Raw genomic sequence first — 22,651 nt, forward strand, 5'->3', positions numbered from 1 at the left:
TGTAAAGAGAATGAGGTAATATGGATTTAAACAAATTATTAAAACAACAACTGGTGTTTGTGTTTCATATATTGTATTCTTCTTCACTTTCACTAACAGTATTGGTTAGAATGTTTAATATATCTATGTTTAATTGATATGTCTTTATTACATAGATTATTTTCCATTACTACTTTGTACATAGATCATAATTCACCTGTATCTAAGATATTAGAGTTTTATAAGTAAAAAAATGCACCTTTAAAAGTATCATAGTAACATTTGAAGCAAACAGTGCTTTTTGAGCCAGAAAGAAGCCTTTTATTGCAAGTGGAGTTATTAATGTGATACTCAATAACATCACAGTAACAGAACTATTCATACAACTTACCTGAAAAGCCATTTGAGCTGTGAAGATTATCTTATCATTCTCAAAAAGTCCCCTGGAAGTGTAGACAAAAACTGAGAAAGAGATACAATCAATAAGGTTGTCTACTCTCTGATTCACATCCTCACTCTGATCTGCTCGCTCAATGGCCTTGTGAAAAACCACATTAAATGCCTATAAAGGTGAAAAACAACATTATTGGGACTGTGAAAATGTCAGTGGTCACAGCTGTTTTCATAATTATTTTCTCATCAGTTTTAATTGTCTAATTAACAATTTTTAGAATAATTTCAACTGTGTGAATATTACAGAATGAGTTTGAGTGCCATTAATGTCTTTTTAACATAAGACTACCTATTTCTTCACTAATGGATCTGTGGTAAGTTTATACACTTACAACACTATAATTCAGTGTTTGATCCCCATGATGGATAAAGTGCAGATAGTCAATTGTGTAGCAAAGAGAACAACAACAATAAGCACTACCTAGTTTCATAAACTAAAAATACTACATTTACTGTAGGAACCCAAAATAAAAACAATGATAAATAAATGTTTTAAACATCAGCATGATTTAACCAAAAAACTAAATATTGTATCTTTGACGATACCTTCAGAGAAAACTGGTATATAGGGTTGATCTTATTCAGGTCATTCAGGATGAAGTACAAAAGTGACGACCGTGTGGCAACAGGTCGATATACCTCCCTCGTTTCGTTGATCTTGGCTTCTGTTTCTCTAGCTTCGGCTACCTTTACTTCAATTTCTGCTGCAGTACGTTTTGTTATTTCCAGGTTTTCTACCAGAGCTGTATCACCCAAGAAGTTACCTTCAGCGCAGAGAGAGCCGAGATAATAGTGAGTCCTCCAGTTCTTTAGTTTTATCTTAAAGTCATTCTGTTGCTTTGTCAGATTAGCCTAAATAAAAAATAGAGTTAAAGAAAAACTATGATAGCAATATAAACCACCTAATACCAGTTACCATACCAACAGTTTCAAACAGTGTTGGAGGTTTAAGAATTTGTAAAGCACAAAAAGGGTTTAACTCATGTATATGAAATAAAGAAACCAATACTTTCAAAACAAAACTCTGTACATTTTTTGAATACCTTGTAACATCACTTTGTTCAGGAGGTCACACCTGATCAACAGGGAAGTTTATCTTACAAGTGATTATCTAAAGATTCTTGAAAAGTGTACACAACTTACTTTCAACTGCTCTAAGTCTGGTCTTTCCTTGCTGACAACATCACCTAACAACTGATCTTCTAACCCATCCCTGGTAACAGTGAAATTTATTAATGTTGTCTGGGCTTGAATTTCTGGTTTGTAATGTGGATTGGCCAGCTTGGTGTGTAGAAGTAATCTGAATCCTTCATCATATTCCACTTCTTTATCACCAATCTGGATAGCTCTGGAATAAAAACAACAAATAACTTACATCTTAAGTATGAAGGAACGTATTATTCTCGTTACTATACAATCAGATTACTGCAAGAAAACAGTTTACCGTATCACCTACATAGAATCATTACCAAATGTTTGGAGTTACGAGATAAAACAGTTTACCGTATCACCTACATCGAATATTTACCAAATGTTTGGAGTTACGAGATAAAACAGTTTACCGTATCACCTACATAGAATATTTACCAAATGTTTGGAGTTACGAAAGAAAACAGTTTACCGTATCACCTACATAGAATTATTACCATATGTTTGGAGTTACGAGAGAAAACAGTTTACCGTATCACCTACATAGAATCATTACCAAATGTTTGGAGTTACGAGAGAAAACAGTTTACCGTATCACCTACATAGAATATTTACCAAATGTTTGGAGTTACGAAAGAAAACAGTTTACCGTATCACCTACATAGAATTATTACCATATGTTTGGAGTTACGAGAGAAAACAGTTTACCGTATCACCTACATAGAATCATTACCAAATGTTTGGAGTTACGAGAGAAAACAGTTTACCATATCACCTACATAGAATATTTACCAAATGTTTGGAGTTTGGAGTTAAAGGAAAGAACACTTTATTAAAAATACTAAGAAATATAATAACTGTGTTTGCACAGCCTTATCCTGTTTACATATGTAGCAGTTTTATAAAAAAAAACATCAGATCTATTACTTCTTTGTATATTTGCAATTTTATACAATAATTTATTAGAGGTTCTTCAGTAATATATGCTTCTATATATTAAGAAAGATAAGTGTATAACAGCATATCCAAGACATCTGACTGGTTAAACATATAAACTGACATCTGACTGGTTTAACATATAAACTGACATCTGACTGGTTCAACATATAAACTGACATCTGACTGGTTGAACATATAAACTGACATCTGACTGGTTCAACATATAAACTGACATCTGACTGGTTGAACATATAAACTGACATCTGACTGGTTCAACATATAAACTGACATCTGACTGGTTGAACATATAAACTGACATCTGACTGGTTCAACATATAAACAACCAAAATTAGTTAATTTCTAATAGTTTGATTTCTTTGATTTACCACAAATGATAAAAGATACACTTTGACATATAAACAGGACAAGAAGGTTTCTATCATTATCAGAGGACCATAAAAGTCCACATGAATGACTTCTAATTCTTTCTAAGTATAAATGAGTTGTAATAGAGTCTACATAAAGGAAGCTAAAATACAAATACATAAAGGACAACCTTCCTTTCTTGATTGTGTTTCTACCAATAAGTGAGTCCAGAACAGGATGAATAGTTTCCCCCAGGTTTTCAATCAGAACAGTACACCCCAAGGACACTGCTTGTTCAAGCACATCCAAATATCTGAACATAAAAATCTATAACTTCAGGTAATTTCAATATTAATGTACTAAAAGTTATTTCACATAAAATGTATTTCATAATTATATAGCTAGAGTCAGATATTATATAGCTACAAATTAATACAGTATTTTTACAAATAATCGTCTCTTGCAATATTAATACAATGAATACAAAAACATTCATCTTTACAATACTTTTAATTGTTTTAACAATCATAAAAATTACAAAATTATTTTATTCTTCTTTCCATTTAGAAGTTGATAACTAAAAACTAAAAAAATGGATAGTTTGGAGTGAAAGGAGTAATTTTACATCTCACAAAATATATTTAGATTTGTTGTAAATTTTACAAAAATCATATCGGACTACTCAATAATTTTAATGTTAATTCAGAGTAGTTTTAACTTTTGTCAAGACATAGTTTTCATGCAAGGAACATACTAGTACAGAAATGGACAAATTTTAATATTTTCTTGTCCTAGGTTAAGCTTAAAATGTGAACTTCTGCATCACATTACATAAACAAAATGTTGGAACTTTTAAAGACTTTTACCTTAGCAATCCCACTTTTGTCTTACTTAAACTGTTTACATTTAGAATAATTTCATCTTTTCTTGTTCCTATTTTAGCTGTGAAAGTGTGGAGTACTTATTTAACTTAATAGAAGACAGTTTTATACTGAGTAACTAACAATGACAGTTTCTAGATTAATAAGGCATGGCAAAGGATGTAAAGAGTTGATTCTATTGAAAGTAAAATTAATATAAAACATGTAATCATTTTGTTACCCTTAACAGTTAGCCTATCTCACCTATCCACTAGGAGCTGGGCCTGACTGATTGGTAAAATGACACTTGGACAACATCCATAATTGTGGTGCATTATACAATTAAAAATACACGTTTAAATGGTCTATGCATTTTATCTGAATGACATATACAGTTATGACAGAAGGTGTTCGTACCCCTTTGTCCCGAGTGCTTTTTTGCTCATAACTTAAAAAGTATCATGAATAGGCTAATAGAAGTATGGTATATTATAAATATTATACTAAAACATATCTACATAAATTGTTATGTAAATTAAACGACAAATAAACTGTTTCTAAACAAATAACCAAAAATAGGAGCAGCAGAAAGTGTTCGTACAATTCAGAACGTGTGAAAAAACTGATATTCCCGTAAATATTTTGTTTAGTTTGTCGAATAAACTACATTATACCATTCCAGAACTAGACACTGGGTTCATAATTATTGGAATTTAGCCAGCAACAAATGTACTTCCAGGAATTTAGCACCGTCTCCGTCATTATCTGCTTTATCATCACGGCAAACAGGAAACAACTGTCCAGTGATTTAAAAAACCGAATTATTGTAAAATACAATTCTCATGTGTCTCTTTCTGATATTACTACATAACTTAATGTGCCAAAATCTACTGCTCAAAGCATAATTGCCAAGTTTAAGCTTACAGGATCAACTGCTAACCTCCCTCGTTCCGGACGCCCCACCAAAATTCCAGAGAGAACCAAGAGGAAGGTTTTCAGAGAAGTTAGTAGGAACCCTCGTTTAACACGTAATGACATACAGAAACTGGTAAGGGAAACTGGGGTTGAAGTAAGCACCTCTACAGTTAAGAACATGATACGCTCTTCTGAGTTCAAAGCATGCTGTCCTCATAGAACTTCATATTTAAAGCCTGTTCATTTAGAAGCACAATTGAAGTATGCAAGAAAGCATGCAGATAAACCCTTTACCTATTGAAAGAGTATTCTTTGGTCAGAAGAGACTAAATTCGAGCTTTTTGGCCACAATGATGTTTGCTATATTTTCCGTAAGAAGGGGAATCGAAATCTTCCAAAGAACACCGTCCCTACAGTTAAACATGGAGGTGGCTCGATCATGCTATGGGGTTCCTTCAGCTCTTCTGGTGTAGACAGCCTTCACCGCGTCATTGGAATCATGAAAAGAGAAGAGTACGATGATATTTTAGGCACTTATATCAAGAATGATGCTCGGAACTTGCAGCTTGAATGTCGTTGGATCTTCCAGCACAACAATGACCCTATGCACACATCGAAATATGTGCAATCCTGGTTGCAGAGGAACCATATAAGCGTTTTGGAGTGGCCATTGCAGTCACCCGATCTCAACACAATTGAAAACATTTGGCAAGAGTTGAAGACCAAGGTTCATCAGTGTCATCCAAAAAACATGCAAGAGTTAGAGGCCTTCTGTAAAGAAGAATGGAAGAAAATACCAGTCGAATACTGTCAAACGATCATGGAGGGCTATGAGGAGAGATTGTGCCAAGTAATTCATCTGAAAGGCTACACAACTGACCATTAAAGTAGACGTACGAACACTTTCTGCCCCTCCTATGTTTGGTTATTTGTTTAGAAACAGTTTATTTTGCGTTCAATTTACATAAAATATTATGTAGATGTGTGTTAGTATAATATTTATAATATATTATACTTTCATTATCCTAATCATGATACTTTTTAAGTTATGAGGAAAAAACTACTCACAAAGCAGGGGTATGAACACTTTTTGTTGTAACTGTACATAAATTATAAAAGATACTTTCCAATGTTAAGGTTTCTTGTAAACAGCATGCAGAATCTATTATTTTTCATCATTTTCATTCTCCACCACATTACTTATTTCGTCTCTAGCATTCATCATGACCATTGACGTATCATGTAACGCAACCTGATAATGTGGTTTTGATATAATAAACCAAACAAATTAGTTAAAAAAAAGAGAGAAAAAGACAAAATAAGAACTATATATATCACAATACAAAAGCAAGGTCTCTCTCAACGTGCCATCACTGGTGAGATTGGGCATAGTAAAACTGCTTTTGCAAATTTCCTAAAAGGCTCTGAGGGATACGGAATGAGGATTTCAAGTGGTCGGCCAAACAAAATTTTGCCACCGTTGAGCAGGAGGATTTGATGGGTTGTTCTGCAAGACACTAGCCGATCGTCGAACCAAATTAATGCCCTTACAGATGCAGAATGCAGCTCAAGAACAATAAGATGGCATTTGTATATGTCATAACTCTATATGTCACACTACTAACTGTCATACCAAGATAAAGAGAGAATGACTCCAATTTTAAAAATGTCTTTAGGTGCAAACTTGATACGTTCCCATACTGAAGAAATAAACTGTCTTGTGGTGGAGAAAAGACTTGTTTCATAAAGGTTTATATATCTCTGAAACACACTTATTCAACATCACTTTGAACTGACATGACTTAAACAAAATCAACACCAACTTGGTACTCAGCACAAAACATTTTGCTAAAATGTCATTTTTAACTTAGAAAAAAATTCTGAATGAAATAAACTGAAACACACTAAATTATACCACTGTAAGATGGCTACTCACCCTCTCTGTTCTAACCTAATAACTTTGAGATTCTCCCCATATCTGTTCTTTATCCACTTTATTCCTTGAAGCTGGGGATCTATAATTAATGGCCAGCGTTCAGAATTATTTAAAATTGTGGCATTTTCTGCTGATGTTCGATCCCCTGGCAGGCCTTCATTATTCCACTGAGCAATGGTAGCATCATCAGTTAGCAGAGACAGATGATCCAGGCCTTCAGTAATAGGGATTGGAATCTAAAAAATTAGACACTCAATGATTACTTCACAGATTTACACTATTTATTAAGAACAAGTTCCAGACAAAAAAAAAATGTAGTTTTTCTACTGATTTGAAGCTTAGAATGCTGTTTATGTAAATGTACATGAAAACAAAGATAATCAGTTGACTCATATGATGTTAAACCTCAATCTGTTGTTAAAAATAAAAAATAAACAACATTGGTGACTCTGCTGATAATTTAAAACCATCGTAAGTACAGAAAACCAAATAAAATGGTTTTAAACGACATTGGTGACTCTGCTGATAATTTAAAACCATAGTAAGTACAGAAAACCAAATAAAATGGTTTTAAATAACATTGGTGACACTACTGATAATTTAAAACCATAGTAAGTACAGAAAACCAAATAAAATGGTTTTAAATAACATTGGTTACACTGCTGATAATTTAAAGCCATAGTAAGTACAGAAAACCAAATAAAATAGTTTTAACTAACATTAGTTAAACATTTATCAATAAGCCACTTTTATTCCAGTAAACTCGTATTTAAAACTACCTTCATGGACTGAAGAAAGGGAAGCCAGTGCTTTTCCACTAGGTCCAATCTATACTGTTTACTAAAACAGCCAACGTAGGACACAAAAGCACACGTCAGCAGTACATCTCCAGGCAGTGTCTTTTCTTGCTCACGCAGCTGAGTAATAGATTCGCTCCATCTGACTTTCTCTGAGGCCAGTCCTCCAACAAGCCTATTGGCTAATTCAATTGTGCGAGCTGTACTTTCTGCTTCACGTTGACAACGAAGCTTTTCAGATGTGGCTTTTTCATACTCTGCAGTTAAATTATTTAAGGTTCTTTCCAGTTCCTACCAAAAATGTTCTTTGTAAACATGTTTAAAACAATCATAGTAATATTACTAGAAGTTCTTATGAAACATTTTTCACAATATCAACTTATGAGAACACCTACAAATACATTAAGCTATAGAATATTTACAAAATGGTACATTCACCGACATAGTTTAGTTCATTCAGTAACTGAGCATATTCACACATATATATATATAACTATTTTTATGAGTTTCAACATATGCAAATAGACAGCACTGAAATGCAATAAGTTGTTTATGGGAAACTAAGAACGATTAATGATGTAGATCATGAAAACAATAATAAATCAAAATTACAAATAATTTAAGAAAATTAAGATTTAAAAATGTTTTATAACTACTGCTCTATATCCATTGTTATCATAAAAACACAGCACAAAACCTTGAATACATTATTTTATAACTACTGCTCTATATCCATTGTTATCATAAAAACACAGCACAAAACCTTGAATACATTATTTTATAACTACTGCTCTATATCCATTGTTATCATAAAAACACAGCACAAAACCTTGAATACATTATTTTATAACTACTGCTCTATATCTATTGTTATCATAAAACATAGCACAAAACCTTAAATACATTATTTTATAACTACTGCTCTATATCCATTGTTATCACAAAAACACAGCACAAAACCTTAAATACATTATTTTATAACTACTGCTCTATATCCTTTGTTATCATAAAACACACCACAAAACCTTAAATACATTATTTTATAACTACTGCTCCATATCCATTATCATAAAAACACAGCACAAAACCTTCAATACATTATTTTATAACTACTGCTCTATATCCATTGTTATCATAAAAACACAGCACAAAAACTTAAATACATTATTTTATAACTACTGCTCTATATCCTTTGTTATCATAAAACACAGCACAAAACCTTAAATACATTATTTTATAACTACTGCTCTATATCCATTGTTATCATAAAAACACAGCACAAAACCTTAAATACATTATTTTATAACTACTGCTCTATATCCATTGTTATCATAAAAACACAGCACAAAACCTTGAATACATTATTTTATAACTACTGCTCTATATCCATTGTTATCATAAAAACACAGCACAAAACCTTAAATACGTTATTTTATAACTACTGCTCTATATCCATTGTTATCATAAAAACACACCACAAAACCTTGAATACATTATTTTATAACTACTGCTCTATATCCATTGTTATCATAAAACACAGCACAAAACCTTAAATACATTATTTTATAACTACTGCTCTATATCCATTGTTATCATAAAAATACAGCACAAAACCTTGAATACATTATTTTATAACTACTGCTCTATATCCATTGTTATTATACAAACACAGCACAAAACTTTAAATACATTATTTGATAACCACTTCTCTATTTCCATTGTTATCATAAAAACACAGCAGAAAACCTTGAATACATTATTTTATAACTACTGCTCTATATCCATTGTTATCATAAAAACCAAGACACAAAACCTTAAATACATTAAGCTAAAAAACAACACAAAATAAAATTTAAAATAAAGAACTCAAATATTTAGGTTTGAATGGATATAATTCATGTAAAATATTGTTATGTCCACCATAAAGAGTATTGAAAAGTGTAACTGGAACATTGAGCTACAAAGATAAAGAAAATTTGTTTATAAATAATATTTATAAAAGCCAGTTGTCTTTTGGTACATTTGTTTATGCAACTCATCAACAAAACCATGACCTGATATTTCTGTCTTAAATACATAATATTTAAAACCTTCATAAGGGCTGGTTTGAATTTCACTGGTTTTAACTTATGCATATACTTAGCCTGATGTAAACATTCCAAAGTTTTAAAACATCTAAGTTAGAGGTTAGTTATCATAATTCATGTTGTTTTTATGAAGTTTTTCAGTTGTATTATTGCTTTTTTGATAAAATATTTTTATTCCTTCCAAACAAATTACCATTATTCTTAACCAATGATGGTATTTGAAATTAATTTTCAGGCTTAAACTTTGTGATAACATATTTTGTCATAAACTTAGATCTACTGCCCTTGGATGTTTGTTTTGTTTGGCATTTAAACTATAATTTGTAGGTTATATGATGTAATTAAAAAAACAATTGGTATGTGAGAAATACTGATGGATTTATGATATAGTCATAATGTGGAGATTAAAATGAAAAGTAAATAAATAAATTTATATAAGAGTGTCATATGATTTCTATAAATTTATAGAAAAGTCTTGAGCTTTGGTATAATACTATGATTTACTTGTTAATTAAGATCTAATAAATATATATTGTCTTTCATATTCTAGAATTTAATAATTAATTAACTAATGAAATACAACTATGCAGTTTTCAACATCTTGTAGTCAAACTCAAACACTTTTTGTGTCATGTTCTTTCATTCCAGTGAGTGGTGTCACCTTTCAAAATAGCAACCATGCAAGAAAAAGCTCAATGTGGCATCTGACTTGCAGGAACCAAGTAAGTAACTGTGATGGAGCATGATTACTGAAGCTTGTACAGGAAACAAATATGGGGATATGTTAAGGATATCACATTTCACTCGTCTACAGCAAACATCATGGAACTAAAGATTGGGATAACAGATGTCATATCCACTGTTAATATGTACATGTTGAAGTGAAAGTGGACTGAAATGAAATATTGGTTAGATGTACTGAAAGCCAAAATGATGCACGCACAGAAGCCCACTGTTTGAATAGAGCTACAAGACGTTAAAAAGCACATGACTACATATTCTTTGTTAGTTAATTATTAAATTTTAAAACAGAAAAGATAATCTTGGACAACTGTATATAAAACCCAGTTGACACTTTGTGTGTAAGTGTCATGAGTCATTTTAATTTATGTTTGCCTCATTTTTACTGATTTTGAGAGAGTGAAATTGAAAATTGTTTTTATTTTTTCAATGTATGTTACTGCCCTTCTTTATGATGGAGGAGGAAACAAAGCTTGCTGAAGGAGAGGTGGAGGCCAAAGAGATGATGAAGGAGGAAGTTTGGTGAACAAAGCTTGCTGAAGGAGAGGTGGAGGCCACAGAGCTGATGAAGGGAGAAGTTTGGTGAAGAAAGCTTGCCGAAGGACAGGCAGAGGCCACAGAGCTGATGAAGGGAGAAGTTTGGTGAAGAAAGCTTGCTGAAGGACAGGCAGAGGCCACAGAGATGATGAAGAGAGAAGTTTGGTGAAGTAAACTTGCTGAAAGAGATGTGGAGGCTACAGAGATGATGGAGGAGGAAGTTTGTTGAAGTAAACTTGCTGAAAGAGATGTGGAGGCTATAGAGCTGATGAAGGAGAAAGTTTGGTGAAGTAAACTTGCTGAAAGAGAGGTGGAAGCCATAGAGATGATAGAGGAGGAAGTTTGTTGAAGTAAACTTGCTGAAAGAGAAATGGAGGCCACAGAGATGATGAAGGAGGAAGTTTGGTGAAATAAACTTGCTGAAAGAAATGTGGAGGCCATAGAAATGATGGAGGAGGAAGTTTGTTGAAGTAAACTTGCTAAAAGAGATGTGGAGGCTATAGAGCTGATGAAGGAGGAAGTTTGGTGAAGTAAACTTGCTGAAAGAGATGTGGAGGCCACAGAAATGATGAAGGAGAAAGTTTGGTGAAGTAAACTTGCTGAAAGAGAGGTGGAGGCCATAGAGATGATGGAGGAGGAAGTTTGTTGAAGTAAACTTGCTGAAAGAGAAATGGAGGCCACAGAGATGATGAAGGAGGAAGTTTGTTGAAGTAAACTTGCTGAAAGAGAGGTGGAGGCCACAGAAATGATGAAGGAGGGAGTTTGGTGAAGAAAGGTTGCTGAATGATAGGTGAAGGCCACAGAGATAAAGAGGAGGAAAGTTTGGTAAAGAAAACTTGCTGAAGGATAGGTGGAAGTCACATGGATGATGAAAGGGGAAATTTGGTTAACAAGGAAGAAAGAGTGGAGGCCATAAGATTTTTTTTTTCACAAAACTACAACCCATAATTTTTTTGGCAAGAGTAGTATATAATAAAAAATTTTTTTGTTTTCATAACAGATCCCAAATAGCGGGTCTCAAAAGAAAAAAACATTTATTAGGTGGTTCCTACAAATAATGTTTTTTGCTTTTATATTTTTAGACAGGTGTAATCAATATTTTGTTACCTCAATTTTTGTTTTTATCTTATTAAGTTTCTCTTTAGCTGCTTCTAATTCAGCATTAGCTTCAGCCAGAGCCTTCCTCTTGGGTTCAACATCACAAAACACCTACAAATAAAAGTACTCTTTAAGACTACATACACAATTCTTTCACTTGCTGCTTCATCTATTTACAGTGCTAGACTGTAGAGATTTTTATTGGTTGTAATTCTTAATATCTCAAAACAGTAAGATTGTTTTATGGTAGGAAAACTTCACACCTACTTTTGTTTCTTATTATGATACTAAAGATATTTTACAGATAACTTAAAACTTACCTCATAAAACTTGACAATATTTATAACCCAAGAACAGAGACCTGCAGCAGCATTAGATTTTGTAGCAATGAATTCTGGGTTAAACTCTGAATTCTTCAAATAAGGCTGGATGGCTTTAAGGCAATTATCATGAATGTTTTCTTTATCAAAGTTTATTAAAGCATCAAGGAAAGCATCAACCTAAATGAAAAATTACAGTATGAAGGAAAGCGTTTTTGATAGGGAAGAACAGCTTTTTGTAATGAACCCTTGCTGAAATATTAGTTGTTATCAGACAAACATTAATTAAATGGCTTCCTGTATTGTTACTTTGAATTAGCATGAAATCCTTGTGGTGACTAAGACTGCAACATTATTAAAACAAGTGAAGTGTCTCCCAGACAAACATTACTTAAATGGCTATTATGTACACTTCATGTTGAAAAAACATATTTACCAACAGCTAAAGTTGACATCAGTACTCTGAAGCACAACTGTGAACAAGAAAATGAAACATATGGCAGAGTTTATACATAAACGTTCTTCTGTGGTATATGCATGTAGAAAGATGAGAGAACTAAGGGTGGGTTGATGCATGTACTGCATCATATTGAAGACATTTAGAAATTTTAGTCTCAAGGTTGTTTATAGCATGAGAACAATTTAATTAGGAAAGAGAATTTCCAAACACTCAGTGTCACCTTAATATTAGTTTATATGGACATTAGATTTATATAATTAAAAATTACAAAGAATATTCCCATAAACAGTTATAAACACCATATACAGTGTGTTAGGCTCTATTACCTTCCCCATCATCACTTTAGCTGATTTCCAGCTGCGGTCTTTTGGAACCTTTCCATCTGTAGCAAGCAGTACCATCACTGCTGCTGTTACATTCGTTACAACACCAGGGGGACACCCAAAGGATTTTAATTCAGTTAAATTGGCCTGAAATAAAATAAAAAACTAAACAAATATTGCCAGGCATGTCTTCTCTAACAATAATTGAAAAAGAAACACTTGTGATAACACAATAATATTTAATTGTTGTGATCTATAAAGACACATCAAGTTTCAGAAGTGGCTAACATAAGTTTTTCTTCATCTGTTATAACACAATAATATTTAACTGTTGTGATCTATAAAGACAAATCAAGTTTCAGAAGTAGCTAACATAAGTTTTTCTCCATCTGTTATAACACAATAATATTTAATTGTTGTGATCTATAAAGACACATCAAGTTTCAGAAGTAGCTAACATAAGTTTTTCTCCATCTGTTATAACACAATAATATTTAATTGTTGTGATCTATAAAGACACATCAAGTTTCAGAAGTAGCTAACATAAGTTTTTCTCCATCTGTTATAACACAATAATATTTAATTGTTGTGATCTATAGTGTGTCAGTCTCACAAAATGATATCTTATGGATATGAATTTCTTGTGAAACATTTACAATCACATGTACCAAATTTCATAAAAAAAACCTAATCATACTAAAAAATGATAAGTTTCCATGAAATTGTGTTTTATCTCTCCCAAACAAACAAAAACTAAATCTTACAATTCTTACTATAAACTACAAAATTATTGGTAAGACACAAAGGACATTTTCTAATAACACTGAGAGCAGAAGTTAAACAACTGTGTGATATGTGTTAAACTTCATCATTTAGGTTCAATATGTAATTATTTTTAGAACTCGGATAAAACTGTCTGGTGTAAATCTTTGGTTTGTGATAGCTCTAGAAAAGCAACTTTTGTAAGTAATAATAAGTACTTATACCTAGAACAATAACACATATGTTAATGTTTTAACTTTATGATCCATCAACAATTTTACCCCAACCCAGACTTGAACCAAGAACAATTAACATATATCAGAAATACATATTCAGGTTAGAAAAAATTATTACATCCAATATAGCACTTTCCTCTTCTCACAAAATTAGCTATAATCCCACATTCTTTAGGAGAAGGAGCTGGTGGGAGGGAAGAACAGACACACCTCCCCGAAAGTGAATAATTTCTCTTTATATAAGAGAGTGATACCCAAAGAAGAAAACTACACCACTTCTGATCCAGGTATACTCTTTACTAATTTCTATAATGTAAGAAACCAGTATAGAAAATGAGAGAAGCACATCCTTGTGGGAGAGAATGCAGCAAGAAAGTGATCCTAATTGGATAAATATGTAGTACCTCAATCTCACAATAAAAAAAATGGGTAAATGAAGATGCATCTCAAGATGTAGAGTAGACAGAGTGCAGTAGACTGTGCTCAATAACTCAACTAAATACAAAACCTCCTCATGGAATACTGACATCCAAGTGAGGAGAGGATGAGGATTATACCATTTTCACATCCAATCTAAGAAACACTCTAATACCTAGGTATGACACAGGATTAGCTCTTAGCTTTCACATTTGGCATACAGTATCAAAAGGAAGTCTATCCCATGCAATCAACTGCAGTGGTGGTAAAATAAGTCAGGACCATCCAAAGGGCTATAGCAACTAAATAAGGATGGAGCTGGAACTATTCCACATATCCCTGCTATTACTCACAACATAGAAAAACCGAGGTAAGATGACAGAGAATCCAAAACCTCTGAGAGGATTTATGTTGACTGGTTCACTGTAAATCTAAAACCAACCGATAGAGTACCAACATCCATGTGAGGATGGGATGAGGGTGTTTAATCAAAGGGGTGAACTGCATGTTGACATCTCATTCTGTTGTCAAGGTAATCACAAACTGTAGAATGTGACATCATTTACACTAGCAGAACACCACTGTCCTACACTGAATAGAATAATTATAGCCATCATATGTGAAACCCATTCAGTAGGATGTCTCCATGGTTGACCATTGAAGTGGCTTGAACTTGGTAAGTGGTAAGGACTTCTGTACTCCACTAGAAGAAAAGAGGGTTTGAGAATATGTTGGAGAGTGTGGAGGAACTTCAACACCCTAGACAATGCAATGGATGATCATAAAACCCTATTTTGAAAAACAACCATATCAATTTCTTCAATCAGTGTATAGCAAAGAAGGGCAGTTATTCCCTTTTGCTTTGCCAATGAAGTCTAGAATTGGCCAATTTATAAAGCAAATATAGTGAGGTTTTTCACCTAAAAGCAATCTTGTGAAACACTCTATCTTAAAGATGAGTGTGAGAAGCCATGGAAAGGAAAGCTATAGTTAATATGGTGTACAGTGTGAATTTAATGTTAAAGAATACTTGATCAGGCATCACTCAACATAGAGCAGGATCTAAGTATTAAAACTATGAAGAATAGACCTTGAAAGAAAAGAAAGCATTAAGAAAGACTTTCCTGGTGTCAGAGTCATACCAATAGTCTGAACTTCAGACATAAGCAGAAGGTGAAAATTTGAGAAAGTCTAAACCACAATTTGATGTAAATAATGGGAAACAAATGTGTTATGGTTGATACACATGCCTGATTGTAGCTGATGAAGAAAAAAGGTGAGGTGTCAGAGATATCATAGAACAGTGGGAAAGAGATAAGGAAGATTGAACCAACTGGATCAAACAATGAGCACAACTGCTTATGGTAAAAGAAGAGAGATCTCTGGACAAAGAGGGTTGTCATAGGAAATAGTGACATAAATGGGAACCACAGAAGGAAGTCATGTGGGAAATATAACAACAAAGGGCATGCACAGGACCTAAAGTTCATCTCGATCAGGATGGAGATATAGATGAGAAATAGAGGGAAAGGAAATAGGCAAAAAGGAGGAGTTACCCTCATGAGCTTCTATGGTTTTATGAAGAAAGAAATGATCTGGATAAATGAGAAGATAGATATGATGGTAAAGTGTGCATATAGTGTTGATGGACTTCCAACAAACACAGAGCAAAAGGAGAAAGAAATATGCCTTAAAGAACAAGTGAAACAAGGAATATGAAATATATAGGTTTGAATGGAGATAAAGTGAGAGAATGGAGAACCAGATTAATATCCCAATCCAGAAGAGCAGGTTATTGGGGATATCAACAAATCCATAAGGAAAGGATGAACATGCTAAGGATGGGTGAGAGAGAAACTTTGCAATAATGGGAAAGATGAAATGTATGGGGTAAAAATGCCTGACAACCTGAAATCAAGGAGACCAAAGACCCCCAAATGAAAAAAAAAACAAAAAACATGAGAACTTAGAGATACCAGCAACAGTAGGACGAGCAGCAGGATATTGCAGAGCAAGGGCCCACGTGTGAAACATCTTCCATTTTTGCTGATATAATTCCATGAAGGAAGAAGAAATGGATTGGGCCAAATAAAAAGTTACATTATGAAAGAAATCAGATCTTCTTGCCAAAGACTACATATAAGCCAGGCATGAACAAAGGAGGTCATGTAATAAGTGAGGTGGTACAGAAGGAAATTATTGTAGTTGGAGTAAATGAGGAAACCATGGTGGAGTCAGCCAGTAGAGAGCAATCAGAAGGACACAGCACAGAGTGGAATGGAAAAGGAAAACTACTCAATGAAGCAATTAAATAGAAGGATAAATATACAGGAATTTTTGTGACCAATCCTGACTAAAGGCATCTATCTATCTGAAGATGAGATAACAGGAACCAAAAGAGTATAACTGGTGATTTAGGGCAGAAGAAAATACATCTATGTGACAAAAACCCCACATATTACAAAGCTACCTCAAAATGATATGATGAAGTGGTCACTTGGTTATGCAAATCTTGCTGGGGCAGGAAAGACAGTTTGCCATGAGACTGAATATTGTATTGTTTTCTTGTTTTAGAAATTCACACAAAGCTACTGTCTGTGCTAGCCATTCCTAATTTAGAAGGAACAGACTGGACAGAAGATGGCTGGTCGACATCACATCACCAGTTCTTGGGTTACTCATTACCAATGAATAGTGAGATCAATAATTACATTAAAGCACCCCCACAAACAAAAGGTTGAGGTCGTTCAATGATGGAATTCAAACCTGCAGTCCACAGATAAGATGTCAAGCACTCTAACAACTAGATTATGTTAGGTTCTTAGTTTATTGTAACAATTCTCAAAGTTTATTAAGTTTTATTGTTCTTGTTTTTAACTGTTAGAATATGTAAACGTTCTTATTTTTATTAACTTGTTACCTTATACAATGTCTAGTTTTACCAGACCTAAAACTATAAAAATTTACTCATTGTATATAAATATATATATATATATATATATATTTCTTGTATTAATGAACTTAAGAAACTGAACAACCTTTCTCTGCTCTGGAAGATAAAATGTGTTCATTTTTTGTAATTTTATCATGTAAATGTAATATGTAATCAGCAACAATTACCTTTCAACAGTGACAAACATCTTCAGAAAAGCTTACAAGGTAACAAGTTAAGTCTATGTTAAGACACAGATGATAGCATATCTCTTATCAGTAATTATGTGTTTAACAAAGGCAGCTCTAGAAACATAACTTTGAAAGTACGGTAGTGGACAAAGAAAGATTCTAAACAGCTGTACAAGCAGTTACTAAAAACATAAACTTCAAACTTTTAAAACTACAACACTTAACTCAGAGGACTTAAGGAGTCACAAATCATATTTGTGTCAACTTATTAATCACAGAGTTTTGGGATTAGGACCTTGCCTTGTTTAAGGTGTTAAGGGCCTCCCTTGCAGCTACCAGTGCTGGTTCTGCCTTTGCTAAGTCTTCCTGGCAATCTTTAGCCTTTCGGCCCACTTCTTCGTTTATCTGTGCCACCTTACTTTCTTCTGCTGCAGCTATAGCTTTCTCTTCACTAACCTTTTCAGTTTCTTTTCCTACAACTGCAATCAGTTTGTCTGCATCCTCATTTTTCTGCTTCAGTTCCACTTCTTGGGATGCTAATTTAACTTTCAAGTCATCAACCTGACAAATACAAAGCTCATTAGAGAATATGGGACAACCACAATGGCAGCAGTACGTACTAGAGAATTAAAATACATGTATCAGAAAGTGCTTACACTCAAAAAAGTTTGATAATTTACTGTAAATAAGTTGCCTTCTACAAAATTTCTAAACTGTATAATACATAGTTGAAACCTAAAATGTATATTCAAAGAAAACCCTCACATCATGGTTTCTAATGAGAGTTTAAAACTTTAAAAAACCAATTTTATTTATCTTAATGAAACAAATCTAGATTTTACTACAAAACACAACTGTTGTTACTTCATGTCACTTACTTGAGATGATGTAGACAACAGCTTCTGCAGTCCATTCTCTAAACGTTGGATTTTTGATTGAAGTTCCTGATTCTTAGCCCCCAGTAGATTACCATACAACTTGATTTGTTCCAGAAAGCTCTTAGGAGTGGTATAATTGTAACGTCTTTCATTAATTAGATACAAGGAACTCATATCATTCACTGACGTGTGAACAAAGGCCATAAACTTAGCTGTGGGATCTCTCAGTTCTTCCTTTGGGAAAATAATAATAATGATTTAAAGGAAATATATCCTGAACATTTTCAATATATCTTGACAATTCTAGTACTAGTGTTTACTGGCACATGAGATACCTATTATCAGGTTCACTGATCTCCCATTGATTGATTGGGTAGAAGCAAACAAGTTTTATTCACACACACAACCAAAGTTAAAGGAAAGTATATTTAGTGGCACCTTGCTGGAGAGTTTGCAGTAGGTTAAAAATACATCAATACTTGCAATCATATCAGATCATTATGTTTCATACAGAGGAAACATAACGTTAGAAGTAAAGTGAGCTTAACTATTATTTTGAGATTACAGGCGCTACCATATGACAGATGGTCACTTTCACTTCAGAACAAGGAAGGATATATACACCTGGGACATCACCTAATTTCCATACAGTATACCCTACATTACAGAAATGTTTTCCATGTGAAACTCAAGTTAAATGGCCTAGTTCTATAACAATGAGGGACCCTCATCAGGTTTCTGATTGAAATAGTTATAACATATGTCAACTTTAACTACACGTTTTTATTCTTTCACTGTAATGGTTGTGTTACACAGTATTAATATTGCCTTCGGACAACATTCACATCACATTTCATACTGCATGGTCATTACCAGGGATACATATCTGTAGTTTTGATCTATGTAGGTACTGCATGGTCATTACCAGGGATATATATCTGTAGTTTTGATCTATGTAGGTACTGCATGGTCATTACCAGGGATATATATCTGTAGTTTTGATCTATGTAGGTACTGCATGGTCATTACCAGGGATATATATCTGTAGTTTTGATCTATGTAGGTACTGCATGGTCATTACCAGGGATATATATCTGTAGTTTTGATCTATGTAGATAGCTTGTTCTGATCAGAAGTCATATTAAATATTAATTCCAGATTATAACTACACATCATGTGTAAAGCAATTTTGAAAGCATATATTGACTGAGAGGGTAGGAAATACATAGTACATCTGCATACCACAAGGTTAGTTAACAGTTGTTATAAAAATGTTTAGAAAGATGATGTGGCAATCTCAAGGATAAAGCCAGAATGTACCTCAAGGGTAGTTAACAGTTGTTATCAAAATGTTCAGAAAGATGATGTGGTAATCTCAAGGATGAAGTCAGAATGTACTTCAAGGGTAGTTAACAGTTGATATCAAAATGTTTAAAAAGATGATGTGGTAATCTCAAGGATGAAGCCAGAATGTACCTCAAGGGTAGTTAACAGTTGATATCAAAATGTTTATAAAGATGATGTGGTAATCTCAAGGATGAAGCCAGAATGTACCTCAAGGGTAGTTAACAGTTGATATCAAAATGTTTAGAAAGATGATAGATGATGTGGTAATCTCAAGGATGAAGCCAGAATGTACCTCAAGTGTAGTCAACAGTTGACATTAAAATGTTTATAAAAATGATGTGGTAATCTCAAGGATGAAGCTAGAATGTACCTCAAGGGTAGTTAACAGGTTATGCCAAAATGTTTACGAAGATGATGTGGTAATCTCAAGGATAAAGCTAGAGTGTACCTAAAGGGTAGTTAGCAGTTGATATCAAAATGTTAACAGAAACGATGTGGTAATCTTAGATACAGTTATACTTTATACTTACAGGCAAAACTTCAATTTCCCGAGGAATCTTAAACTCACAGACACAAGAGCTTCCTGTGGCCAACTATGAAACCAGTCTATGCACGCACAGTTTGTAATAGCAGGAAACCTCCGACTACGTATTCTCAGGATTGGTCCAACAGGTGAAAAACAGAGTATAACCTTTGGAAAGACAGAGAATAAAATGCACAAGACTCAACATAAGATTTCCTTTCAACTTGTATAAATATACAATTTAAGGACTACAAAAGACTATCCCATAATGTTGACCTATGAATCATTTAACTACAACCTCGGTAACTATATAGCATGGGCATTTTATAAATATGTAACATTAGCCAGCTCCTTGTTCAAAGACTCTTTTAACTTTAAACTTTAAATCGATTCTTCATCAACTGAGTCATAAAGCCTTAATGTCCAGTTTTGATATAATCTCCCTCTTCACAGAAGTCCCAATGCCTGTAAGATAGCTTTAGAACTTTATATTCAAGACCTCATCCCATTGTCACACACTCCCAGCAGCCAATTAGACACCTTTATGGAATTCACTACCACCAAAACTAACTTTATGTTCAATAACCAAAACTACCTACAAATAAATGGCCAAAGTATGGGGAATTAAGATTGAATCTCAAGCAATCAATTCAGCCTTACACCCATCACTATACTGGTACAGGTATGTTGATGATACACTACTGGATTCACATCTACAGAACATACACTTAGTTTTTTCAACTGTGTTAACTCTATACACCCCAATATCAAGTTCATCTGTGAACAGGAAAAAAACTAACCAAATAGCATTTCTTAACCTCAAGATCACAAGAAATGATACACAATTTAAAACAGAAATCCACAGATAAATCACCCATACAGAATTATATATTCCCTGGGCTTAACACATGAAACAAAATGAAAACTCAACATATTAAGAAACTAAATAAACATAGCCCCAAAACTAAGCTCACCCCATAAAATTAACAATGAAATGAACAAAATAAAACAACACTTGATCAACATCAACAAATTTTCTCCAAAAACAATTGGAAAAATTATATTCACACACCTGAATCAACAATAAACAAATAGTAATAAATCCCAAGATACAAAACCTTACACTGCTAATTACCATGTGTTCCCGACATCAGTGAAAAAATAACAAACATTTGGAAAAAACACAACATTCCAGTAAACACCAAATTTACTCAAAACAGATACAAAACTAAAGTCCATACCATGTAAAAACTACACTGACAAATACAACACTAACACTATTAATAAAATACAATGCAACAACTGCCACGACCTCTATATCAAAAACTGGATTCAAAGAACACAAAAACACATCTTCATACGTTTATGAACACTGCAAATCAAATAAACACAACATAACCATAAAAACCACTCAGATACTAAGTAAGGAAACAAATATAAACAAATGCAAAATCAAAGAAGCCCTACTTATACAACAACTAAAACCAAAATTAAACCAATGTAAAGGAACACCTTTATACCTATACTAATTAGTAACCTAACATCTAACTGCCTGTTTACACTTTCATCCCTAAAACATGTGCCAGACAATGGTCAGTTGCAACAAACTCTATCTTTGTTAAATTGAAGATGACCTAGGAAGGTCAAAATGTTGTTCTGCACTTTAATTACAGTTAAAACCCATACCAGACAACTCGAGAATATATTTTTACTTCAAGTGGGTTTCTCCTCACAAACTGCCATCACACTGAAAACTGTTACCTTTAGCTGTCTTCGAACTCTGTCTATGAAAAATTTCCAACAGTTCTCACGAGAGTCCATTACACCTGCAGCTTTGACTTCACTACGGATCCCATTTATAATGTTCTCCACCTCATCATCAGCAAACAGTTCAGGAATTTCTCCAGAAGCCAACAAATCATTGATTAGAACGAGGAACTGTTCATCAGCCACTTGTGCATCTGTCATTAGAAATACGGTGCCCACGTTTTTCAGGCCAGCTTTATTATAAAGCATTGAAAGATCAGCCTATAGAAACAAATACTTCAATATTAAACAGAAAGCACTGTAAGATTTGTCTAACAAAACAAGTACTTAAAGTGAACACAATGTAAGATAGAAACAAGAACTTAAATATTACAGAGAGAACATTGTAAGAGAGAAACAAGTACTTAAATATTAAAGTGAAAACACTGTAAGATGGATACAAGTACTTAAATATTAAAGTGAAAACACTGTAAGATAGAAACAAGTACTTAAATATTAAAGTGAAAACACTGTAAGATAGAAACAAGTACTTAAATATTAAAGTGAAAACACGAAGATCTGCTTTTAGGAAAACACATTTTTATTTTCTCAAAACCACTAGTTATTTATGATAAAGCTCAATGTTTGTAAAACTTAAC

At 33.3% G+C, this 22,651-nt stretch overlaps 1 protein-coding gene across 1 annotated transcript in view; it reads right to left on the reverse strand.

Moving 5' to 3' along the window:
* Positions 1 to 202: 202 nt before the first annotated feature.
* Positions 203 to 22,651, reverse strand: part of LOC143226952 (dynein beta chain, ciliary-like) — a 52,725-nt gene continuing 30,276 nt past the window's right edge. The window contains 13 exon segments of the mRNA XM_076458507.1: positions 203 to 541; positions 979 to 1,284; positions 1,576 to 1,780; positions 3,077 to 3,199; positions 6,598 to 6,833; positions 7,377 to 7,685; positions 11,867 to 11,968; positions 12,178 to 12,357; positions 12,964 to 13,107; positions 17,799 to 18,059; positions 18,377 to 18,610; positions 20,250 to 20,414; positions 22,008 to 22,274. Of these exon segments, the coding sequence (XP_076314622.1) occupies positions 203 to 541; positions 979 to 1,284; positions 1,576 to 1,780; positions 3,077 to 3,199; positions 6,598 to 6,833; positions 7,377 to 7,685; positions 11,867 to 11,968; positions 12,178 to 12,357; positions 12,964 to 13,107; positions 17,799 to 18,059; positions 18,377 to 18,610; positions 20,250 to 20,414; positions 22,008 to 22,274 (2,871 nt within the window).

The sequence above is a fragment of the Tachypleus tridentatus genome, chromosome 9 (assembly GCF_004210375.1).
Source record: "Tachypleus tridentatus isolate NWPU-2018 chromosome 9, ASM421037v1, whole genome shotgun sequence".
Taxonomy (NCBI): domain Eukaryota; kingdom Metazoa; phylum Arthropoda; class Merostomata; order Xiphosura; family Limulidae; genus Tachypleus; species Tachypleus tridentatus.